General features: G+C 41.4%; 1 protein-coding gene across 5 annotated transcripts; it reads right to left on the bottom strand.

The window, feature by feature from the left end:
* Positions 1-8,436: 8,436 nt before the first annotated feature.
* On the bottom strand, positions 8,437-25,282 carry LOC124002958. Of its 5 annotated transcripts, none has more exons than XM_046310820.1 (19): positions 25,146-25,282; positions 23,974-24,076; positions 23,382-23,826; positions 21,208-21,351; positions 20,778-20,913; positions 20,396-20,655; positions 17,264-17,346; positions 17,056-17,087; positions 16,735-16,875; positions 16,139-16,237; positions 13,715-13,768; positions 13,453-13,473; positions 13,214-13,312; positions 12,805-12,969; positions 12,412-12,618; positions 10,898-10,975; positions 10,682-10,768; positions 10,311-10,487; positions 8,437-10,067 (listed from the first exon to the last, which is right to left on the bottom strand). In XM_046310820.1, the coding sequence occupies exons 3-19, from the start codon at positions 23,801-23,803 to the stop codon at positions 9,591-9,593; spliced, it is 2,682 nt and encodes an 893-aa protein (XP_046166776.1). In that variant the 5' UTR covers positions 23,804-23,826; positions 23,974-24,076; positions 25,146-25,282; the 3' UTR covers positions 8,437-9,590. The 5 variants fall into 5 exon arrangements, with proteins under 5 accessions (XP_046166776.1, XP_046166780.1, XP_046166779.1 ...); XM_046310824.1 differs by having other exon boundaries at positions 23,382-23,754; XM_046310823.1 differs by having other exon boundaries at positions 12,412-12,597; positions 23,382-24,076.
* Between the last annotated feature and the right edge of the window lie 279 nt (positions 25,283-25,561).

The raw sequence follows: 25,561 nt of genomic DNA, 5'->3' as shown, positions 1-25,561 counted from the left end.
CCATGTTCTGTTATAATCTCCACCCGGCACAGCCAGAAGAGGACTGGCCACCCCACATAGCCTGGTTCCTCTCTAGATTTCTTCCTAGGTTTTGGCCTTTCTAGGGAGTTTTTCCTAGCCACCGTGCTTCTACACCTGCATTGCTTGCTGTTTGGGGTTTTAAGCTGGGTTTCTGTACAGCACTTTGAGATATCAGCTGATGTACGAAGGGCTGTATAAATAAATTTGATTTGATTTTGATTTGATTTGACTGTTTACAGGAACAATGGTGAGGTGTTTGCTCTGTCCCTGTACTATAGATTGCCCTCTAACCTGTGTAGCCTTCTGCCTGATATGTTTAACTTGTCTAAAGTATGGTATCTTTAAAGCTATTTTTTATTTGTATTTTTATTTCTAGTTGAGTATATTATTTATATTGCTTTGTCTTGTCTGTGTGTGTGTGTGTGTGTGTGTGTGTGTGTGTGTGTGTGTGTGTGTGTGTGTGTGTGTGTGTGTGTGTGTGTGTGTGTGTGTGTGTGTGTGTGTGTGTGTGTGTGTGTGTGTGTGTGTGTGTGTGTGTGTGTGTGTGTGTGTGTGTAAAACTTAATAAACAGAGTTTTAAAAAAAATGCTTCTTAAGAAGCCACTCCTTTGTTGCCTTGGGCGGTGTGTTTGGGATCATTGTCATGCTGACAGACCCAGCCACGTTTCATCTTCAATGCCCTTGCTGTTGGAAGGAGGTTCACTCAAAATCTCACGATACATGGCCCCATTCATTCTTTCCTTTACACGGATTAGTTGTCCTGGTCCCTTTGTAGAAAAACAGCCGCAAAGCATGATGTTTCCACCCCCATGCTTCACAGTAGGTATGGTGTTCTTTGGATGCAACTCAGCATTCTTTGTCCTCCAAACACGACGAGTTGAGTTTTTACCAAAAAGTTATATTTTGGTTTCATCTGACCATATGACATTCTCCCAATCTTCTTCTGGATCATCCAAATGCTCTCTAGCAAATTTCAGATGGGCCTGAACATGTACTGGCTTAAGCAGGGGGACACGTCTTGCACTGCAGGATTTGAGTCCCTGGCGGCATAGTGTGTTACTGATGGTAGGTTTTGTTACTTTGGTCCCAGCTCTCTGCAGGTCATTCACTAGGTCCCCCAATGTGGTTCTGGGATTTTTGCTCACTGTTCTTGTGATCATTTTGACCCCACGGGGTGAGATCTTGCGTGGAGCCCCAGATCGAGGGAGATTATCAGTGGTCTTGTATGTCTTCCATTTCCTAATAATTGCTCCCACAGTTGATTTCTTCAAACCAAGCTGCTGACCTATTGCAGATTCAGTCTTCCCAGCCTGGTGCAGGTCTACAATTTAGTTTCTGGTGTCCTTTGACAGCTCTTTGGTCTTGGCCATAGTGGAGTTTGGAGTGTGACTGTTTGAGGTTGTGGATAGGTGTCTTTAATACTGATAACAAGTTCAAACAGGTGCCATTAATACAGGTAACGAGTGGAGGACAGAGGAGCCTCTTAAAGAAGAAGTTACAGGTCTGTGAGAGCCGGAAATCTTGCTTGTTTGTATTTTCCACCATAATTTGCAAGTAAATTCATAAAAAATCCTACAATGTGATTTTCTGGAGTTGGCCCAAGAATTGAACCTGTGGTACCCCCATAGAGACTGCCATAGGTCCGGACAACAGGCCCTCCGATTTGACACAACTGAACTCTATCTGAGAAGTAGTTGTTGAACCAGGCGAGGCAGTCATTTGAGAAACCAAGGCTGTTGAGTCTGCCGATAAGAATACGGTGATTGACAGAGTCTAAAGCCTTGGCCAGGTTGATGACGACAGCCCCCCCCGGAATGCTGCTGCTACTCTCTGTTATTATCTATGCATAGTCACTTTAATAACTCTACCTACAAGTACATATTACCTCGACACCAGTGCCCCCCCCCGCACATTGACATTGACTCTGTCCCTGTACCCCCTGTATATAGCCCCGCTATTGTTATTTACTGCTGCTCTTTAATAATTTGTTATTCTTCTCTCTTACTTGTTTTTTTGTTCTGTTTTTTTAGGTATTTTCTTAAAACTGCATTGTTGGTTAAGGGCTTGTAAGTAAGCATTTCACTGTAAGGTTGTATTCGGTGCATGTGACAAATACAATTTGATTTGATGTTACAAGCTAAAATATTGTAATCAGAATACAGATACAGATTTTGAAAAACTCGATGGATGACTATTTTGCCTTGGCAGCAGCTAATGGGGATCCATAATAATACAAATACTTTTAAATTCAGAAAGGATGTTTGCGAAAAAATACAATGACACCTTTCTGTTTTCTCAATGACATGGTACTCTCTGGTACTTTTGTATACTTTTTAGACAGTAGTTCTGAAAGTAGCATCCACGAGCCAAAAGTGATCCCCGAAAATTGTTTACCACATCACAAATGTGCAGAGACGTGTAACAAGTTGTTGCGCTCTCTCGTGCCCTCCTGTGTGTGCATCTTACTAGCTGTCACTCAAATGGCGATGGGCTGAAGCTCATTGGTTGAAACTCAAATTGCACGGCCTCCCGAGTGGCGCAGTGGTCTAAGGCACTGCATCGCAGTGCTAGCTGTGCCACTAAAGAATCTGGGTTCGAGTCCAGGCTCTGTGGCAGCCAGCCGCGACTGGGGCACCCATGGGGCGGCGCACAATTGGCCCAGCATCATGGGGAGGTTTTGGCTGGCAGGGATGTCGTTGTCCCATCGCGCACTAGCAACTCCTGTGGCGGACCGGGCACAGTGCACGCTGACACGTTTGCCAGGTGTACAGTATTTCCTCCGACATGTGGCTGACTTCCGGGTTAAATGGGTATTGTATCAAGAAGCAGTGCGGTTTGGTTGGGTTGTGTTTCGGAGGACGCGCTGCTCTCAACCTTCGTCTCTCCTGAGTCCGTACGGGAGTTGCAGCGATGAGACAAAACTATACCTACCAATTGGATACCACAAAATTGGGGAGGTAAAAAAAGAAGTTCAGTGAAATAAAGAACCTCAAATTGCTGGCCCACTTGGGAGTAAATGTAGGGAAAAACCCTGGCTATAGGCTACAGGAAGATAGCAAAATATAGGACAAAACAAAGGAAGACCCCGATAGCACATGCTAGGAGTTAGAAAATGGTTATAGTGATAAAGATGAGCTGTGGAGGGAAACATGCAGATTAAAACATGAACTGTACTGTGAGCGCAGGCAGCCCCTGTGCAGCATGCAAACCAGCGAGGAGTTTAATATTTCATTCCAGGGGGATGGACACGAGATCAAGGCTGCAGGGTAGGGCAGGCCTCTCTCTCTCTACCATGTTCACTCTCACAACACCACGTATCTTTACAAACTTATCTTATTATATGATAATATTCACAAGCTGTTGTCATGACGTTGGCCTGGGAATAGGTTTATGACAGTCAAAAATACCTCTCCCCTCTTTTTCCTCTCTCTACCCTACTGATGTTACATTTGAAAACCCCTTGGTTAACATAGAAATTCTGGGAACATCAGAAGGTGGGGGGAAATGAACTATATTCTGGTAATCCGACCAATTGAACATATGCGGTGGTACTTAATGAATATGATGTCAGTTCGGTTGTCATCTGAGACATTCTCATCAATGATAAGATGACATAAACTCTACAGTGTAAAGTCTACACATCAGAGTTATCGGATTCACATGGAATTGTTGTTCAATTTAAATGTTTGAATATGAAATTATTCATGATGGGATGAAATGTGATTTTAGCTTCTAAAATGTGAGAATTGGGTTTTCATGAGTGAATTAGGCCCGACTCAGTGGCCCGCCCACGTGAAGAGACAGGTTGTAAACTATGAACACACCCCTTTTCTCCCTCCACTATATAAGCCCTTGACGAAAATGTAACCTGTTCCGAGGATGTGAGGACGACGGTCCAATGTCAGAATTGTTCAGATAATAACTACAGAACGAAGCCAACATCAGTGTGAGCTTTGGTTGCGAATGGTATGAACTTTGCAATCTTATTCATGACAGAAGTGATACCTCCTAGCCGTTGAGTTAGCAACAGCAGCTGCAAACGCAGGTTAGGAAGGAACAGACAGAGTATCCCGTCTACTACACAACGATGTTACTACAATTGACTACCAGAGACATTCTTCAAAGGACAAAGGACTCGGTTTGGCAACACGGCCTTCGATCGACCATCAACCTACCGAAGCGCAGCTCAGAGTAAATATTTATTGCATTTTCCTTTTCCAAACGGGCGGTAATTTAGATTGCATAAAATACTGTATTTACGATAGCACAGCTTCTTCCTTTGGTCCTCAGTCTTCCCGCTCTTTCACTCAAATGATGTAAAATATTACTAGGTCTTTAAGAGTTTATTCGGAAGATAACAGCTCTATAAATATTATTTTGTGGTGCCCCGACTCTCTAGTTAATTACATTTACATGATTAGCTCAATCAGGTAATTTTAATTACGGAGAAAGGATTTTATAGAATAGCATGTCATATCACTTAATCCGGCAGAGCCAAAGACACGACACTGTATAGCCCCACCACTGCAGGTTAGGCAAAAACCCATACACAGCTCAGTTAACAAATTGTCTGTCCAAATACCTATTCATTTATATATTTTAGTGCATACTACTTTAAATAATGTGATATAGGCTACTTCTGTATGTCATTGCCAACGGGAAATCCTTTGTTATTCATAGCAACCCGATGCCTTGATACTATTATGATGTTGATGCTAGAAGCAGACACCCACAGAACAGCAGCTGAAATGTGACCTCAGCTCCAGTGCAGACAGACAGGGTAGGATCCAGTGACACACTCACTCCTGGTAGTGGCTACAACCATTATTTACACAGCTGCTGGCTGCTTCTGTCATGAACTGTCAAATGACACAAACTCACTTCAACAGATTTGCTACATATACACTAATAATAAGTAACCATTTTTAAAAAAGTAACATTCTTTGACCAGAATACTTTTTTTTATAGAAGAGATCTCTCTCATAAGTAAGCATTGCTGTATCACACAGATATCTTACAAATACCGGCTCTCTTCTGTAGCTGTGCCACATTTTCTCTGTGTTTATTCATGTTACTTTCTTCACCTGACTTAATTCTGATAATAATAGTGTAGTAATGTATGCACTATTCCCAGAGGACAGTTAGGGAGACTAAACCATTACCATAATATAAGGGGTGGGGGATAGAAAGTTAACAAGACAACTGAGGAAATGTCCACAACTGGGAAGGAACTTCAATTGAAAATTAGTTTTAAATACATATCTTAGCATATGCATTTTGGTCAAAAATAAGTTTTCCATTTAGTTTATTCCAAAGTCATTTTAATTTGCTTACCCCTCAAAATGTCCAATGTTGGTTTTGCCCGAGATAGGTGAGTCAAGGGGCTCCAGGAGAAAGTAGGCATATATATGCTTGTTCTGACTCTAGCTGTTCTCCCTGTATCACTACAATATAATTATTTCCTAATCTAAAGAATGAAGATCATAAAAGACATGAAGTCAAAAAAGAGCTAATTGGTGCACTAAAAGTCGTGTTTTTAGTCAGCAGAAGGAGGGAAGCCATTTTGTTAGGAAATACAGTCCTCATTCAACAAGCTAAACCTGAACAGCCAGCCAGCCACCAACTGGACCCTGTGGAGGGTTTATGGAGGGTTGTAGGGTCAGGTGACATTCCAATATGATCTCTTCTCACTCTTTGTACCTCCCTGAACTACTGATCATAACATGCTTATCAGCACAGCCCAGGACAGTTTAGCACATGGGGGCTAATCCTATGGCAAGCCCAGTGTTCCCATTTTGAAACCCTTCCCTCTGCCCTTGATGGCTCGCTCCCCTATCTCGATCTGAAACAACTGTATAGGAGAAAGCAATCCAGTGATTCCTCCCCCTACTAGATAGCTGGTAGGTTCAAAGTAGAAGAGTATGGAACATGTTCCCATGTCCAGGGAGATAATTAATATACTGTTTTCCCATGATCCATAATACATGAAGGGATCTCTATGTATTCCAAATCAAATGTTATGTCACATGCACCAAATACATCAGGTATAGACTTTACCGTGAAATGCTTGCTTACGAGCCCTTCAACAATGCACAGTTAAAAAATAATAATACAAAGAGGTCCTTGAAGTGAAAAATGTCCTCGTAATCGCTAGCGCTTGATATTGGTTCAAAAAAAATATTGACACATCACAATGTGTATGATACAAGGTATACCACTGTGCACTTTCACCTATCCAACTGAGACTGGGTCAGTTTGGCTGTGACCCAAGGAGATCCTTGAGTAGATCCTTATGCCCGGCAGCTTGTAAGTACTTTCATGGAACATCAAGCTAGTTGATCAAATTAATGACTGGCTCTAGTTAAATTGGGCTTTGAGAAAATAGTGTGCACAAACCATACCCCTATAGACAAGCACTCAAAAGGTTTACTGTCTGCCATCCACTGATTTCCTGACAATGGTTTACTTTACGTTCTGTAACATCCTCTAATTGTCAAGCATAATGATCTCCAAGACCATGCAAAAAAGATCACTTCTAAAGTGATCAGTACCAAAAATGTAACACTGCATTGGCGACAACGTAGAAAATCCCTTTCTGAGAACAGCAGTGTTTCTCAAACAGACCAAAACAACAGCAGTGAATTATCCTGAGGCAATGTCCAGGACAGATTTGAACAAGTCCCTCAGATCCTGGCAGCTCTAGATATCCTTGTTCAAGAATGTGTTCATAAGTGTTAATACCAGCACTTGTTAAATGTGTGTGGGAACATGCACACCTTACAGAGCGCATCTATAATAACTCCACTGTTAAAGCTGAAATGATAAACAAAGTAACCATCTTAAAAGTTAAATCTGTAGGCCAGTCTTAGACACTAAAAGGGACCGATTACAAAATAATTGCTTTGGAAAACAAGCAGTAAAAATGATACATTTTAACTGCATTAACTATTGATGGGCCCTGTGTACTGTATGTATACATACTGTATGGAACATATATACTGTATGTATATGTTCCATATCATCCTCCTATGCATGTATGCAGCAACAGCGAGGAGATTATACAAATGTCAGAAAATCATACAAACATACAATTTTGCAGTATTCAGAATAAAATCTTGAAATCTCCTGGCAATTTAGTGTCCAACACGATATGGGAATTCATCAATGTGTCATGATGAAATGTCAAAATGTATGGTATGCTACAACCAGTAGTAATCACAACCCCAAATAGGCAGATGTTTTGGTTTTTCATGTGAGACAGGATTAGAACGCAGTGGGAAGGCAACAAATGCATTACCCTGTCAGTAGTGAGGTTGTCAAATAGTATAATTATAAAAATATATACATTACTGATTAAAAATGTTAATTCTAACAGCGAGAGACATGGCCATCACCACCATTCAATTAAACCCGGTTAAATAGGCTAAAACAGCAATAGTCTACGCTATTTCTTAATTGCGCCAGGACAGACTTTGAATGCACCTTTTGGCTGTAAAGTAATTCTACAAAATTATATTGCAGAAGGTTACTTGCCTGAAAAGGAAACCATTGATGAATATTTGAAATCGCAAATGAACGAAGATGTGCCATATACTCATGGATTGTGGCTACAATATAGTTTCCGTGATGTACACGTCCCTATAATGTTATAACGAAGAGTTCATAGAGCCTATAGAATCTCATCCCTGAGAATATGACTGATGTGTGCGGAGGTCTCCATGGTGCTGTTCAATGTTGTAAAGCCACGGGAGACAGCCTGATCAAAGCCTCGCGATTATGTTCTTTGACTAAAATGTTACAATGTAGCCTAGCAATGGCCCATTCGCTATAATTTCCAGATATTGTTCTTCTGCGTATCCAATGTGGCTCCATATTCCAATTGAAATTCATCAACTGCCCTTTTCTCGCGCGTATACAACCCCCATCCTCCCTTGCGTCGATGCCTTGCGCTGCGCATCTCAAACAAACGTCAAACTGTCTTCACGGGAAAGGTCGTCCCTACTTGGATAAGATATAGAATATTTTTAATAGCATGCTTCATGTCACACATAATTACAATTTAACTCATGTTTTAGAACTAAATAAATACCTTCGTTTTGCAAGAATACATGTCCAAGGCGCTCGTGTCGTCCTGCATTACTGTTTGCCATGGTCACACCTAATATGTAAATTAGTAACGCGCTTCAGCCTTATAAAATAACCAAATAGCTAGAAGACCGAGGTAGGTTCTCATTCAGTATGGTCATTCATTGCCTCCTGTTGTACCCTCATTTTTAAAAATGATTCCTATCCTGAATATTGTTTTGTTGTTGAAAAAAAATGTGCTTGCCTTCTATACAATATAAATTAATTTAATGAATCAGAGCCATTTGTTTGGCTAAAATTACTTCCCATACTTACATCGTAAACCACCACTTACATTTGGAAAAATAGGCTTTATTAAAAATCAGCAGAATTTGCTCATTTTACAAACGCATATTTCTCCATGATACCAAACCTTATAAAGAAACTATATGGAATAACGGTCTAAAGTAGAAAGAACAACACACTGACCACAGCATAGACTGTAAAAAGAAAGGACCAGAGCCATAGGAATAGAATTCACAGGTCATGACAGAATCATTTCAGTGTTCACTTTTTTCAAATGCAGATACATTTAATGTAAAATAAATGTTTTAGAAAACAGTTTTGCAGAGAACTAACTACTAATGCTTCAATTTGAGCACATCTGTATTTTTCAGATGTGTCTGAAAAGAGCAACATCACTGTAGATACTTAACAGAATTTCCATGAGCAGTGAAAGATATAACATGTTACCGACGGTGTAATTCAAATCAAGCAAGCCGTTTGGCTGTGGTTCTCTTCAGATGATGATTAACAGTGGCAACGGGAAGATGACGCTTATAAGGATTATCACTGTCTCACCCTTTAGAAGAGGTTCTGGAACCCCTGCTCTCAAAACAACAACATTGGATCAGCCAACGGTTGACAGAATGTAATAATCCCATCCATTTAGGTCTTCATGTGGGACATTGGTTTCACATATTGATTAATTTATAAATCAATGATCTAATCGAACAATGTTCATGTGCTTATTATCAATAACTTGTCTGAAGGTTGCTTACGTTACCAAGATAAACCACTTAATATCTATCTACATGAGGAAATGTGGATGCACTGTGACCTTCCACATTGACAACTAAACAAGAAAAAAATAAACGGGACACACGGCTCACATTGGGTGTCAGAGAGCGGCTGAAAGTTATATTTGTATTCTGTACTAGTAGTGCCTCAATCAACCTGAAAAGCTATTGCAAAAAAGCAGGCTTTAAAACCATAATGATTTGTACATTTATTTGTAAGATATACTTATGAAAAGGGCAATAAAACATCCCGTTTCAAATTCTTACATTTAATTGCAAAGTCCAGTGGTAAGTGTGTAAACCAGTCCTGGTTGTCCATCCCCAGCAAAGACTTGAGATGTTTTGTGAGGGCAGAGGTGTGATGCTGTGTGTAGTGGCCATTTGTTAGTTTTCTCCTGCTAAGTGACCATGCGGCATCAAATGTTCTTAATAGCTACACGATAAGGCCTTACACTTCGGACAGTGCTCTGTTTCTTTAAGTACCAGAAAGTCACAGGTTGATGCCCGCTCAATGATAATTGGAGCCTGGCTGAATGGCTGTTCCTTGGTCGGGACCCCCTGGCACACGTTGTACTTCTCCAGATCTAGCAGCAGGTTCACTACCTGGGGCACAGAGGTCAGGCCAGATGGGTGAGCTTCATACAGCGGGTGGGTGAGGAGCAGCTGTTGGCCCTGTACACAGATCTGATAGCAGAAGCCTAGGTCAATCTGGACAGTTGTGTCCACCATATGGGAGAGCTTGGAGCACTGCAGTAGCTGTAGCATCGGGCCCTCCACCATTATGGCAAACCAGAGTGTGGGGAGTGCAGAGCTGCGCAGGGACTCCAGTAGCTTTAGCAACTCATGGTCCTGGTCGATCCCACTTGTTCCTGCACTGTCAGCCAAACTGAAGATCTGAGTGATCTACAGAGAACATAATAGGAGTAACAGAATGCAGTTGGAATCAATTCCACTCCACTCTTACTTCAGTTGGAGATTTACTTGCACATGTATTTCTAATAGAATATCTTAACATTTTAAATCCAAGCATAATAACTCTAACACAGAACTTCCTGTAGTCAAACGAAAAGGTCATTATTAGCCTTAAATATGGGTTACAATGCTGTAAAGTGTACCTATGCACCAAAGCAGGAAGTGGTCACTTACCATAGGTGTGACCTCCTCTACTTCAGGCTCTCCAGATGGAGTTCCTACATGTTTCTCCACACTTAGCCTTCCTCCATTCATTCCACTCTGTCCATCCGGGGTTGCCAAGGACGTATTCTCACCTGGGGTTTCACCATATTGCACTGGGGGATCCGCCGGTTTGAACAGTGTGCAATACTGGGCAATAAGAAAGAGAAACACACCATACTCCAGTATAAAATGTTAAAAAGTTAAACACTGAAGAGCACACTAGCCATAGGTCAAACAATTACTAGAGCTTACCTCTCCTGGATTGTGATTTTATTATACTGCAGTGTAAAACATTGCATGCTTAAGAGAATTTCAATAAGGTAAAGAGAAGGGTGACTCACTGCTGGAGAACTTAAATGGTTGAGGATATGTGGGACACGCTCCATTAGCGCATTCTTTTTGACAATTTCCATAGTCTCTTTATGCACCTGTAAAATATGAGAAATCTGTTGAAATTATTGTGTATTGGAATACTAAGTAAAAAATAATTTTTCACCAAAAGGTGAATTCCACAAAAGTAAACCTAAACGAAAGCTTAACTCCAATTTGATACTAACCTGGACTGTCGGTAGCTGGTTTCTGAAGTTCTCATCCTGGGGTATGCTACTGCTGGGAAGCATAGGGCGCCAATGTGTCTACGACAATAACAGACATAAGACAGTGAGAAGAAAGTGGGAGCACATGATTTTAAAAACTTTGGTATAATTCAGTTTAATGTACACCATATAAATATACACAAACGTATGTGGACACACTTCCAAATTAGTGGATTCAGCTAATTTATCCACACCTGTTGCTGACAGGCGAAAAAAATTAAGATATTTTTTTTGACCACACAGCCATGCAATCTCCATAGACAAACAGTCAGTAGAATGGCTTACTGAAGAGCTTAGTGACAGTCAAAGTGTCACCGTTATAGGATGCCACCTTTCCAACAAGTCAGTTCGTAAAATTTCTGCCCTGCTAGAGCTGCTCCAGTCAACTGTAAGTGCTGTTAATGTGAAGTTGAAACGTCTAGGAGCAACAACGGCTCATCCGCAAAGTGGTAGGCCACACAAGCTCACAGAATGGGACCGTGAAGCACGTATGGCATAAAAATAGTCTGTCCTCGGCTGCAACACTCTACAAGAGTTTCAAACTCCCTCTGGAAGCAACGTCAGCACAAGAACTGTTAAAATTGGGAGCTTAACGAAATGGGTTTCCATGGCCGAGCAGCAACACACAGCCGCACGCACACAAGCCTAAGATCACCATGCACAATGCCAAGCTCACCGCCATTGGACTCTGGAGCAGTGGAAACGCGTTTTCTGGAGTGATGAATCACGCTTCACTATCTGGCAGTCCGACAGACGAATCTGAGTTTGGCGGATGCCAGGAGAATGCTACCTGCCCCAATACATAGTGACAACTGTAAAGTTTGGTGGAGAATGAATAATGGTCTGGGGTTGTTTTTCATGGTACGGGCTTGGCTCCTTAGTTCCAATGAAGGGAAATCTTAACCCCACAGCATACAGTGACATTTTAGACAATTCGGTGCTTCCAACTTTGTGGCAAGAGTTTGGGGAAGGCCCTTTCCTGTTTCAGCATGACAATGCCCCTGTCCACAAAGTGAGGTCCATACAGAAATGGACTGTCGAGATCAGTGTGGGAGAACTTGACTGGCCCGCACAGAGCCCTGACCTCAACTCCATCGAACACCTTCAGGATGAATTGGAATGCCGGTTGCGAGCCAGACCTAATCGCCCAACATCAGTGCCCGACCTAACTAATGCGTTTGTGGCTGAATGGAATTAAGTCCCTGCAGCAATGTTCCAACATGTTCTTGTGGAAAGTCTTCCCAGAAGAGCAGCAAAGGGAGGGGACCAACTCCATATTAATGCCCATGATTTTGGAATTAAATGTTCGACGAGCAGGTGTCCACATACTTTTGGTCATGTAGTGTATATCAGTATTTGCATGGAATCCTGTACTCAAGACAATTACAATAATGTGACGATGACATGGGACAACAATAAAACGTTTTTTAACACAACAAAATAGGGAAAGGCTATCTCCACATTGCAGAACTCACCGTTTCCATGGAGTTATCATCATCTTCCTGCAGAGGCTCGTCTATATCATCAGTGAAATCCAGGTCCACTTCCCGCTGCGGTGTTTTACTTTTCTTTGGGGTGGTCTTGCGACTGTATGTAAAGTGAGGTCTAGGCCTGCCAAGCTGCACCCAACCCTCTTCGGACCCAAAATCAGTCTGACCCAACTGAAAGGGCAACAAGTGTCTCTGTCAAACACATACATACACATAAGAGCACCATTGAAAACATTGTTAGGAGTCCATTCATGGCATAACAATGAGTATGGCCATTGCTTAATTACAAGGACTAATTCAAAAGGGTTTGCCAAAAATTGTCACCCTCAAATGCTGATATGATTGACAAGTCATCATATGTGAGTAATCAACCCTTACCATGGCCTGTTTCTGGCACTGCCGCAGACGGCACTTCTGTCTCTTCTTATTGCTGCCTCCAAACTTGGGTTTGTCTATGCAGAAATCACAAGTCCCACAGTCCATCCTACTATTACAAGCTTCACACTTCCCACAGGAGCGTCGCTTACGTTTCCTTATCCAAGCCTGAAAGACAGAATGAGAAAAAAAATACTGATATTAAGAAAAATATATATTTGAACGAATACATGCCACTGTCTAGATATTCAGTGGACAGATAAAGGAGCTTGTTAGCCCAAACTGAACAACTTCAGATGGAGTCCTCCCTAGGGAGAGCATGGTTTTTATATTTGGGGGGGGGGTAATTGGCCAGCAGAGGGAACTCCTAGATAGAAGTGGGGTTGGACTTATTTCTTGAAGGAGAGCTTACCTCATAGTCAGCATCATCACCATCAAACTCTTCATCGTCATCATCTATATCGACATTCACAGAGAAATCTTCGGGGTCACTGTATTGAGGAGTGGAGTTCTGTGGGAATAATGAGTAAGATCTGTTCTGCTGTCTCCTTGGGTCTTTATTCAATTACATTCATTGTTTCCATTGCATATTCAATTAACAATGAGGTCTTGATTGGAGGAGTATTATTAGAGATGGCTGGATATTGTTACCTGCAATTCTCCGCTGTCAATCTGCCGAAAAAAATATATTTATATTCAGTTATGGGTGTTTTTCATGGAGACGTGAAGAGAACATTACAAATAAACTGCCAATGTTCACATGTGGACATGTGGGAAATGCTGCCCTTAAATTGAGTAAGCGGAATAGATACTCAATAGCCTTCATAATTTTTTATTTACATGCATTCAGATTTGTTATTTACTTTGAAAGACAGAGTAGAATACACTTGGTAATAGGATTCTAGTCAATTACCTTGAAATTCGTCATGGGATGGGGATCCAACTTTTGGGGACCTTCGGGTTTGTGCTGAAATACAAAACAAATAAAAACAAAATAGGATCACTTATTTCTTCATTCATTGTCCCTCTTTTCTTATGTCTTTAACTTAAACTCAGCTGTTCCCTTGTTCATACAGGACACTATTCCTTTGTTTAAATGGGCTACTAAAACACAGCAGGCGTAGACATGACAGACAGGCCGGTATCTTGGCGAGACTGAGACGAAGAGAAAAATAGACCGTCACTCCCCTCCATTCTATTGTGAAATGTCCAGTCACTCGAGAATAAGATGGAGGTTCGTTCGTGAGAGTCTCCTATCAGAGAGATGCAACTGGATCTTGGACTTCCTGACGGGCTGTACCCAGGTGGTGAGGGTAGGCAACTAAAACTCCACCACACTGACCTTAGACAAGGGGGCATCTCAGAGGTGTGTGCTTAGTCCCCTCCTGTACTCCCTTTTAATCCACAACTGTGTGGCCACACACGACTCCAACACCATCAAGTTTGCTGACGACACGAGAGTGCTAGACCTGATCACAGACAGCAATGAGTCAGCCTACAGGGAGGAGGTCAAAGACTCCTGTGGTGGCAGGACAACAAGCATCTCAACATCAGTAAGACCACAAAGAGCTGATCTTGGACTACAGGAGAAAGAGGGGAGAGCACCCCCCCTTTCACACAGGGTCATGTATAGGTCACGACAGCACCTCTTCCCACTCAGGAGGCTGAAACGATTTGGCACTTGGCCCTTGGATCCTCAAAAAGTTACAACTGCACCCCTGAGAAGAACAACTGGGATGTCCGGCCCACCCTCTGCACATCACAGGAGCAGAGTTTCCTGGCACCGAGGACCTCTATATCAGGCGGTGTCAGAAGGAACGAAAAATTGCCAAAGACTCCAGCCACCCAAGCCATAGACTGTTGACTCTGCCACCGTCCAGCAAACGGTACCGGAGAGTCGTCTCTCGGACCAACAAGCTCAGAGACAGATTCTACCCCAAGCAATAAGACCACTAAATAGCTCATTAAAAATGGATACCTGGACTATCTGCATTGATGCAATCTTGCACTGACGATGCACAATCACAGGATTTTTATACAACTGGTACTCTGTAGGCCAGGTCATCCGATACAGCACTACAACTCTCCTTGGTCAAATAGTGGGACTATCATTTGTTTTTCAACAGGACAATACCCAAAACACACCTCCAGGTTATATAAGGGCTATTTGACCAAGGACAGTAATGGCGTGCTGCATCAGATGACCCAGCCTCCACAATCCAATTGAGATGGTTTGGGATGAGTTGGACCACAAAGTGAAGGAAAAGCAGCCAACAAGTGCTCAGCATATGTGCGAACTCCTTCAAGACTGTTGGAAAAACATTCCAGGTGAAGCTGGTTGAGGGAATGCCAAGAGTGTGCAAAGCTTTCATCAAGGCAAAGGGTGGCTTCTTTGAATAATCTAAAATATATTAAGATTTGTTTAACACTATTTTGGTTACTATGATTCCATATGCGTTATTTCATCATTTTGATATCTTCACTATAATTTGACAATGTATAAAATAGTAAAAATAAAGAAAAACCCTTGAATGAGTAGGTGTGTTCAAACTTTTGACTGGTACTGTGTATCTCTATTATGGTGGGAATACTTTGGAACAGATTTCCGAAATTAAAATCACTTAGTGCTGATTTACTGGTATTTTTATAGTCTTGATGTCCAACAATTAAAACGTGGGTCCCAGAAGTATTCCACATGCACAAAAAGCTTCTCTCAAATTCAGTGAACAAATTTGGTTACATCTACCTGACAGGTGTGGCATTTCAAGAAGCTGATTAAACAGCATACTATTACACAAGTGCAACCTGTGCTGGGGACAATAAAAGGCCACTAAAATGTGCAGTTTTGTCACAGCAAAATGTCATAGATGTCTGAAGTTGAAGGAGCGTGCAATTTGCATGCAGACTGCAGGAATGTCCACCAGAGCTGTTGCCAGAGAATTTAATGTTCATTTCTCTACCATAAGCCGCCTCCAACGTTTTAGAGAATTTGGCAGTACGTCTAACCGGCCTCACAACCGCAGACCACATGTATGGCATCATGTGGACGAGCGGTTTGCGGATGTCAACGTTGTGAACAGAGTGTCCCATGGTGGCAGTGGGGTTATGGCATGGGCAAGCATAAGCTATGGACAACGAACACAATTTCATTTTATCGATGGCAATTTGAATGCACAGAAATAATGTGACGAGATCCTGAGGCCCATAGTTGTGTCATTCATCCGCCGCTATACCCTCATGTTTCAGCATGATTATGCATGGCCCCATGTCGCAAGGATATGTACACAATTCCTGGATGCTGAAAATGTCCCAGTTCTTCCATGGCCTGTATACTCACCAGACATGTCACTCTTTGGGCATATTTGGGATACTCTGGATCGACGTGTACGACAGCGTGTTCCAGTTCCCGCTCTTGTCCAGCAACTTCGACCAGCTTCTGAAGAGGAGTGGGACAACATTCCACGGGCCACAATGAACAGCCTGATCAACTCTATGCAAAGGAGGTGTCGCGTGGCATGAGGTAAATGGAAGTTACACCAGATACTGACTGGATTTCTGATCCACGCACCTACCATTTAAAAAAAAAGGTATCTGTATTTCCAGTCATGTGAAATCCATAGACTAGGGCCTAATTACTTTATTTCAATTGACTGATTTCCTTATATGAACTGTTAATCAGTAAAATCTTTGTAATTGTTATATGTTGAATTTATATTTTTGTTAAGTATACATACCTCCACACTGATCTCGTACTGATACTCCCTGTATAATGGCTTAGTTCTTGTGCATTTTACTCCACGTGTTACTATTTTATTTATTTTTAACTCTGCTTTGTTGGGAAAGACTTGTAAGCAAGCATTACAATGTAAAGTCTACACCGGTTGTTTTCGGCACATGTGACAAATAAAATACAAATGTGATCTGAGTCTGTACCTTGCGGATCGGACATAAACATTTGCGTTTCCGACAGCTGACAGGTTTTCTGGAGTCAGGATTCAGCGCTTTTTTGCAGTTAGCACAGCTCCCACAATCCTCTGTGGTAAGGCAAGCCTTACAGTTACCACAAGGAATCCACTATAAAAGAAAATGTAGATTATTCCCCTCTATTCAGACCCATGTTGATTAATCATCGTTTAACCATGTAAAAATTAATTAAGTAAAGGGAAAAAGTACAAAACAAACTATAAGGAGCATGAAAAGTGTGTTAAAAACAGAGAACTTAAGGGAGTAATTAGTTGAGGAACACTTGTTTACCTTCCTGAATCTTTGATAAACTGGATTCTTGCCTAAAGAAATAAGAGATACTGTTAACACAATCTCAAATGGAACCTTAATAAACAGTAAAAAAAAAAGAAAAGCCACATTTACAATGTCTTAAAATATGTCAATTCTGTTCCTCTTAAAAAGGATTTTGTGTAATGGCTTTCCTTTCATTAGATTGACATTAAATAAGATGACATACCCCTGCATTTGGGGCAACAGGGATTCTTCATCTGTCTTTCATACTCAAAGCCTGTGTATGAATTATCACAAATGGTACAGACGCTGAAATAAAGAGTATTGAAGCAAGTTACCTAAGGTTCAAAGGGCGTAATATCACAATCACTCCCATGTATTCTTTGCTTATTTTACGTACAAAAGCTGTATATATATGTTTTTTTCAAGCTGACATATAGCTTAAACCATGATTACGTATTAGGAAGGTGTTAAACTTTTTTTAAAACCTCTTGGATGTAAAGTCCCCTGTATAAGGGACCTGCTTGGTTCTGGTACTGGTTCCAACAGACATACATTTTTTATAATTATGTGGACCGCGTAGATCGAATGGCTTGCATTGAGCGATATACAATTGTTTCTGTGGGAACCAGGGCTATGGTTTTAGCCTGTGTGAAGTGGGATGTGAAATCTGAAACCACTTGCAGCTGGGATGTCCCTCCTACCATTTCATTCGCTCTTCCGACTGTCTATCAGCGCCGGGCTGAACCCTACATCACATCCACATGCCTGCAATCCTTACATCATAACACAGCAGGAGAGTGGTTCATCGATATAGAACATTCATAGATCGATTTATAGCCATTAATCTAAAATGATTCATCGATTTTAAACAGAAAACTTTGTCACTGGTTGATATTCAAGCCATTCCTAGTTGATCACCAAACATCTCTGCAGAAAAGTCAACGACAAAAGCTTGCGCACTTATTTCTTTATTGTGTTGGCAGAAGGTGCACTTGATTCAGAAAGCCCTGCGCACCAGGTAAGCAAAGTGTTCCTATTTTGAACCGTTAAAATGTCTGAACAGACAAACTCTGCCTAATCAGTAGACCGGGAGATCTCTGGCTAAATTGAGTGTGCCTACTGCACTGGCCAATTGGATAGCTCAAATCACCATGCCTACAGAGCTTCCACAACCCTGGCACCCAAGTTTGATACTAGCCTACGTAAGATTTAATAACTTTTAAAACCATGACCACTGAGAGACTGTCAAAGAATACAGCACAGAGTGAGTTCATGTTTCAGTTTTTATTCCGCAATGTCAGTTATAAAAATTTATTACAAAACGTGCATCTCCCTACTTCCACTCGCAATGCAATGTATAAGTAGTCAAGTGTATCGATAGCCCTGCGTTTTAATTATTAATATCATTGTGTCTATTTAAATATTGAGGAATATAACAACATTGGTAGGCCTGGAATATAGCCAATATGCTGTGATAATGGATTAGGTCTATTGCACAAACATCCCTATACAACTGTTTTTATTAGGATATATATATATATATATATATATATAAATATTTTTTAAACATGACTTAAATGATCTGAGTGGTAGATCTCAGCTCGCTTTTCGAATGCAAAAGTGATCTTGACTAAGGATAGGTTTGTGACCACTGTCATAGATGGACATTAATAATATGAGGTGAAAGGTGAGTTCCTAACGAGTTCGGGAAGCCAAGCTAGAGCTCTTTGTGACATTCACAGCGGTGGGGGCTGAAGTTTTGATCAAGAGAGCCCTTCAGAAAATATGGACATTTTCTCTAACACGAATGTATTTAAAGTTATAAGGAAGGTGAAATATTAGAGTTAGTGGTTTTATAATTTGAGTATACCATATTTAGAAAGCATAAACATTTCAAGCCTTATTGATAGTTTTGTTGAATAGGAAATAAGTCATAAAATATTTCATATTTTAATCTTATTTGTACTTCAACCTTCAAAAGTGATTACACCTCAGCAATTGTTTATTTTTTAATTACCAGAAAGGTGAGTATGCAGCATAACTCTCTGCTGCTAAAGCCACTTTCTACCACTCTAAATTCCAAGCATCTGCCTCTAACCCTAGGAAGCTCTTTGCCACCTTCTCCTCCCTCCTGAATCCTCCTCCCCCCCCTCCCCCCCCCCCCCTCCTCCCTCTCTGCAGATGACTTCGTCAACCATTTTGAAAAGAAGGTCGACGACATCCGATCCTCGTTTGCTAAGTCAAACGATACCGCTGGTTCTGCTCACACTGCCCTACCCTGTGCTCTGACCTCTTTCTCCCCTCTCTCTCCAGATGAAATCTCGCGTCTTGTGACGGCCGGCCGCCCAACAACCTGCCCGCTCGACCCTATCCCCTCCTCTCTTCTCCAGACCATTTCCGGAGACCTTCTCCCTTACCTCACCCCGCTCATCAACTTATCCCTGACCGCTGGCTACGTCCCTTCCGTCTTCAAGAGAGCGAGAGTTGCACCCCTTCTGAAAAAACCTACACTCGATCCCTCCGATGTCAACAACTACAGACCAGTATCCCTTCTTTTCTCTCCAAAACTCTTGAACGTGCCGTCCTTGGTCAGCTCTCCCGCTATCTCTCTCAGAATGACCTTCTTGATCCAAATCAGTCAGGTTTCAAGACTAGTCATTCAACTAAGACTGCTCTTCTCTGTATCACGGAGGCGCTCCGCACCGCTAAAGCTAACTCTCTCTCCTCTGCTCTTATCCTTCTAGACCTATCGGCTGCCTTCGATACTGTGAACCATCAGATCCTCCTCTCCACCCTCTCCGAGTTGGGCATCTCCGGCGCTCTGATCAGGCCCTACACCCAAATGCCCCTACACCCAAATAAGGGCACTGCGTTCATCCACCTCTGGCCTGCTCGCCTCCCTACCACTGAAGAAGTACAGTTCCCGCTCAGCCCAGTCAAAACTGTTCGCTGCTCTGGCTCCCCAATGGTGGAACAAACTCCCTCACGACGCCAGGACAGCGGAGTCAATCACCACCTTCCGGAGACACCTGAAACCCCACCTCTTTAAGGAATACCTAGGATAGGATAAAGTAATCCTTCTCACCCCCCCTTTAAGATTTAGATGCACTATTGTAAAGTGACTGTTCCACTGGATGTCATAAGGTGAATGCACCAATTTGTAAGTCGCTCTGGATAAGAGCGTCTGCTAAATGACTTAAATGTAAATGTATAACTAGTTACTGTTTATCGTCCTCATGATAAATAATTACTTTCAGGGATTACGTACATTACATTTAGATCACATGTAGATAGATTAAAAAATTTCAATTCTCAGCGATAAAATTACGAGATAATATAGGAGCATTTGACTCACCAAAAGGAGGGCTCTGAACCAGCCTTCCCATTGATGGAGACTGAAAGCGCTGACACAGGGCTCCAGGGCAGTTTAGTTGCACTGTGCTTCATACCTTCCACATCATGAGCAACAGAGGCTGAACTTATCTGTGTGAGAGAGGTGTTTGGTCTTGGGGGAGTGATATGTTGGAGGTGGGGGTCTCTGCTTGGTGTGCCCATGGAGCTGGACTCTGAGGAAAAGCCACAGTCCACTGAGGTAGAATGATCCTTCTGTATGTTCTAACAGACCATGGGTTGGAAGAGACGAGATGGAAGTTGTTAGAAAATAAATTGAAATTAGTGAAGGTAAAGATAAGTTATCATTTCATGTGTAAATGCTGGGAGCCTTTTTCTTTTATAACCTTTCTCAGGCGCAGTGTCTTGGGTTGTCCAGCACCCCTGAACACCCCTGTTTTGTAATCAAACATTGTCATGTCCAGAGTATCTGCCAGGACTTTGGAAAGCTCAACTCTACTTCTCACACGCTCATTACTCGGACTTTGGGGGAACAGAGATGGGAAGAAAGATAGTGTGACCCATTAGTGGCATCAATAGTTTAAAGTCACCTAAAAGCATATAATACTGACATAACAAAATGCATGTGCAGTGAGCCTGTATTATTAGGTTAATTGTTTCTACCATATTTTTGTGTGGTATATTCACACAATAGGTACAGTAAGTGAGCCTTAGTAAATAACAATGAACCTTACGTCATAAGACAATATCAGTGGTTAAAAATATAAACTGGCCATTGGACTAAAAATGTATAGAGTTTTGCCAGAATGTTTTTACCTCATGTAATAAACGTCACTCTGGCCAACACTAGAACCCGAGCGACGAATAACCGCCTTGCGCTTCCACCCCTCTCCAAGTGCCGGCCAGTCCTCCCAGCCCTCTTCAGTTTTCACTCTTTTCTTCCGCCTATAAACAGAAAACCTGGCATAAAATAAAAACTAAATGTCATAGTATTGTCATCATAGGAGAATAAAATATAACTGAAAAGCACATCAACTGGCTACTTTTTGTATAGTTTGACTGGCTACATATTTGCTATAAGTAATAACATTTGGGGCCTATTTCACACACACAGAAAAATCCTTTAAGATTTAGGCTACTTCTATGTTGGAGAGAAAATGATCCAACTTCTGTATTGATTTAGTCTGGGCCTGTGAAATCCTGACATGTTATAGGGCAACGGTAACAGAGTGACTGAGATTCTGATTTTTCACATTAAAAAATATACACCACTGTTCAAAAGTTTGGGGTCATTTCGAAATATCCTTGTTTTTGAAAATAAAGCGAAAATTTTTGTCCTTTAAAATAACATCAAATTGATCAGAAATACAGTGTAGACATTGTTAATATTGTAAATGACTATTGTAGCTGGAAACGGCTGATTTTTTTAATAGAATATCTACATAGGCATACAGAGGCCCATTATCTGCAACCATCACTCCTGTGTTCCAATGGCATGATGTGTTAGCTAATCCAAGTTGATCATTTTAAAAGGCTAATTGATCAAAAGAACCATTTTGCAATAATGTTAGCACAGCTGAAAACTGCTGTTCTGATTAAAGAAGCAATAAAACTGGCCATCTTTAGACTAGTTGAGAATCTGGAGCATCAGCATTTGTGGGTTCGATTACAGGCTCAAAATGGCCAGAAACAAAGAACCTTCTTCTGAAACCCGGAACTCTGTGCAACGTAGCCTAGTGGTTAGAGCATCGGGCCAGTATCCGAAAGGTTGCAAGATCAAATCCTTGAGCTGACAAGGTACAAATCTGTCGTTCTACCCCTGAACAAGGCAGTTAACCCACTGTTCCTAGGCAGTCATTGAAAATAAGAATTTGTTCTTAACTGACTTGCCTAGTTAAATAAAGGTAAAATTAAAATAAATAAAAAGGCCAGCATCGCAGAATTGCCTCTTCACTGTTGACGTTGAGACTGATGTTTGCGGGTACTGTTTAAGTAAGCTGCCAGTTGAGGACTTGTGAGGCGTCTGTTTCTCAAACTAGACAATCTAATGTACTTGTTCTCTTGCTCAGTTGTGCACCGGGGGCTCCCACTCCTCTTTCAAGTCTGGTTAGGACCAGTGGGCACTGTTCTGTGAAGGGAGTAGTACACAGCGTTGTACGATATATTCAGTTTCTTGGCAATTTCTCACATGGAATAGCCTTCATTTCTTAGAACAAGAATAGACTGACGAGTTTCAGAAGAAGGTTCTTTGTTTCCGGACATTTTGAGCCTGTAATCGAACCCACAAGTGCTGATGCTCTAGATACTCAACTAGTCTAAAGAAGGCCAGTTTTATTGCTTCTTTAAAATCAGCAGAACAGTTTTTAGCTGTGCTAACATAATTGCAAATGGGTTTTCTAATGATCAATTAGCTAATCTATGTTTATAATTTTAAATGGCTAACACAACGTGCCATTGGAACACAGGAGTGAAAGTTGCTGATAATGGGTCTCTGTACGCCTATGTAGGTATTCCATTTTTTTTTTTAAATCTGCCGTTTCCAGCTACAAGTCATTTATTTACAACATTAACAATGTCTACACTGTATTTCTGATCAATTTGATGTTATTTTAAATGGACAACATTTTTACTTTTCTTTCAAAAACAAGGACATTTCTAAGTGATCAAACTTTTGAACGGTAGTATATGTGAAACAAAAACCCAATGATTGCAAAGCTAAACAAACCCTACAACTCCACATGCACAAGGACTACTTTTAACAATTTCCACTGAACATTTTAAAGTCACATTTACTTGAAGAACAGTACAGATTAAGTTTGGTAACAGAATGATGGTTTGTGCTGTCTGTTACCAAACTTGGCATCTGCACTGTTCTTCAAGTAAATGTGTTTTGTAAAATGTTCTGAGTGTGTCACTATTACCCTATAATAACATTACTAGAACAGCAGTCAATGCTAGTCAAATCAAGTGTCACATATCACTTAACATACAGGTTGTTGTTGTTCTTGATGTTCCTCTCACTGCCTGCCACGCTTCCGCTCCTTTCGCTCCCTGCAACACTCTCCTCTTCAGCATCCCCTCTGCTATTCATGTGTCGCTCCCCCATAGCAAGGCCCATGTCCAAGCCCTGTGTGTCATCTTCATAATTGTCATCCTCCAGGGGTTCAAACCAGTCTATAGGGGGCTCTAAAGCAACTCCCCCTGGGATCTTCTCTGTATGGCCATGGTCTGTCATCACAGGACCTGAGGTGGCATGATCCTGAATGTCAAGACTGTCCGAGGGAGCCAGGGCCTCCAGTGGTGATAGGACCTCAGAGGTCCTCTCCATCCCATTGTCCCCGACCTCAATCCTCTCCTCCCTTTCTAGAAGTGCATCATTTGTAGGTTTGAGTACCTCTCCGTCGACCTCCATGTCTTGAGTCCCTGGCCCACTCCCTGAAATTCGGTTATTCAGCAGTACTTAACTAATTTCTGGGGCTCATGAAGCCATAGGGACTTAAGGTTCTCAAAAATGTTTTCTTGAACAATGACTTCTAAAGTACACTCTTAGGTTCACACTTCCAATACTTTGCATAACAATACCTGATGAGTGCTCACATCCAGTGGGGTTCGAGTAATTCAAGCAAAAACTTAACTTCAGCAGGGCTTTCCAAAACCGTTATGTCTTCCCATTGATGTATAGGACCTGGTAATGAGATTAAGTTTAAATAGATTACATCATCATCATTAGCTTTACACAGACTTTTAACAGTGTTTCACATGGGTATATCCTGAATCAATGCACCCAGATAGTAATGCCATCACCAATACACCATGCTGAGCTGGACAAGACGTTTCAACCGAGTCGAGCCACTGACAATGAACGATGACGATGCTTGACTGGCAGTCTGCTAATTGTCAGACACAGTGAGTTAATCATATTATAGCTAACGTTATATTTTGTCAAGTTAAATCATCTAGGTAGCTAGCTGGCTTGACAGTCAGCTGGCTGGCTACAATATGGTCATTCACATGTGGTAACTTACTAGCTAACGTTAGCTACAATCAGCCAACGTCAATCCATTAATTTCTATAGTAGTTAGGTAACGTTAATGCTCCTCTCTGTCTGTTGGGATTATTTTAAGTGACGGCGTTCAGATATTATTTGGTAGGGAACGATACAATAAGTGATAGTAGCATTATTATACATCCTAGTTAGTTATGCTACCGTAGTTAAATAAAGGTTAAACAATTTTTTTTTTAAATACTTCACTAATTTTGGTTGCTAGCTAGCTAGGTTGCTAACATAGTTATTTTCGATGCAACCAAGAGAGCTTTGACATTGAGCTGCACAATGAAGTGTCAAAAGTCTTGGTTGCATCGCAGTTACTAACGTAACGTACGTTAGTTAGCAAATAAGCTAACAACCCTTCACGACCACCATAACGTTATGCAAAGCCAGAGAAGACAAAACTAATGCAAATACAGGTCACATATCAAATCCTAAACAACTACCAAGATACGGCAGACAAATAGAGCAAAAATAGCTATTAGAATCAATGCTAGCGGAAGAACAGATAGCCATTAGCAGTTGTCACGTTAGCTAGCTATTTGGTTATGGTGACGTTGGTTACGAGACTACAGTGAACAGAACGAACATCCTGCCACCATTTGCACCGCTTGGTATGAAATACATCATTGTGATGAAATGACGCAGTTCCAAAACAAAACGGCAGAAAATATGTTCAAAACAGTATTAAATATCGAAAACTTACTCTCGACTGTTTAAAACCCGGTAATCACCTGCAACATACCCGGAAACACATTATGCACGCATGACGGTCTGTGTTATTCGGTATCCTTGGGACGTAGTTGACGTTTAAAATGGTTAGGATCGACGTCAGAATTGGGGATACGTCCCAAGGGTTGGCTGCTTTCAGTCGTTAGCTAGCTACTAAACTAATTTGTCGTAACTACCACGGAATTGGTCTGGCATTGCCAAGCCTGAACTGAAATACCAGACTTGCTACATAACGTTCATTTTTTAAATAATGTTGTCCTGTCCACAATATTTAATTAATGAACATATAATGTGGTCGTAGAGACGAGGGGCTACAACATGATACCATAAATATAACAATTATGTTTTAGTTATACAAATATTTTATGATACATATTCTGCTACTAGCAG

Source organism: Oncorhynchus gorbuscha, linkage group LG18 (genome assembly GCF_021184085.1).
Source record: "Oncorhynchus gorbuscha isolate QuinsamMale2020 ecotype Even-year linkage group LG18, OgorEven_v1.0, whole genome shotgun sequence".
NCBI classification, from domain to species: Eukaryota; Metazoa; Chordata; class Actinopteri; order Salmoniformes; family Salmonidae; genus Oncorhynchus; species Oncorhynchus gorbuscha.
This window is presented reverse-complemented; position numbering and strand designations above follow the sequence as displayed.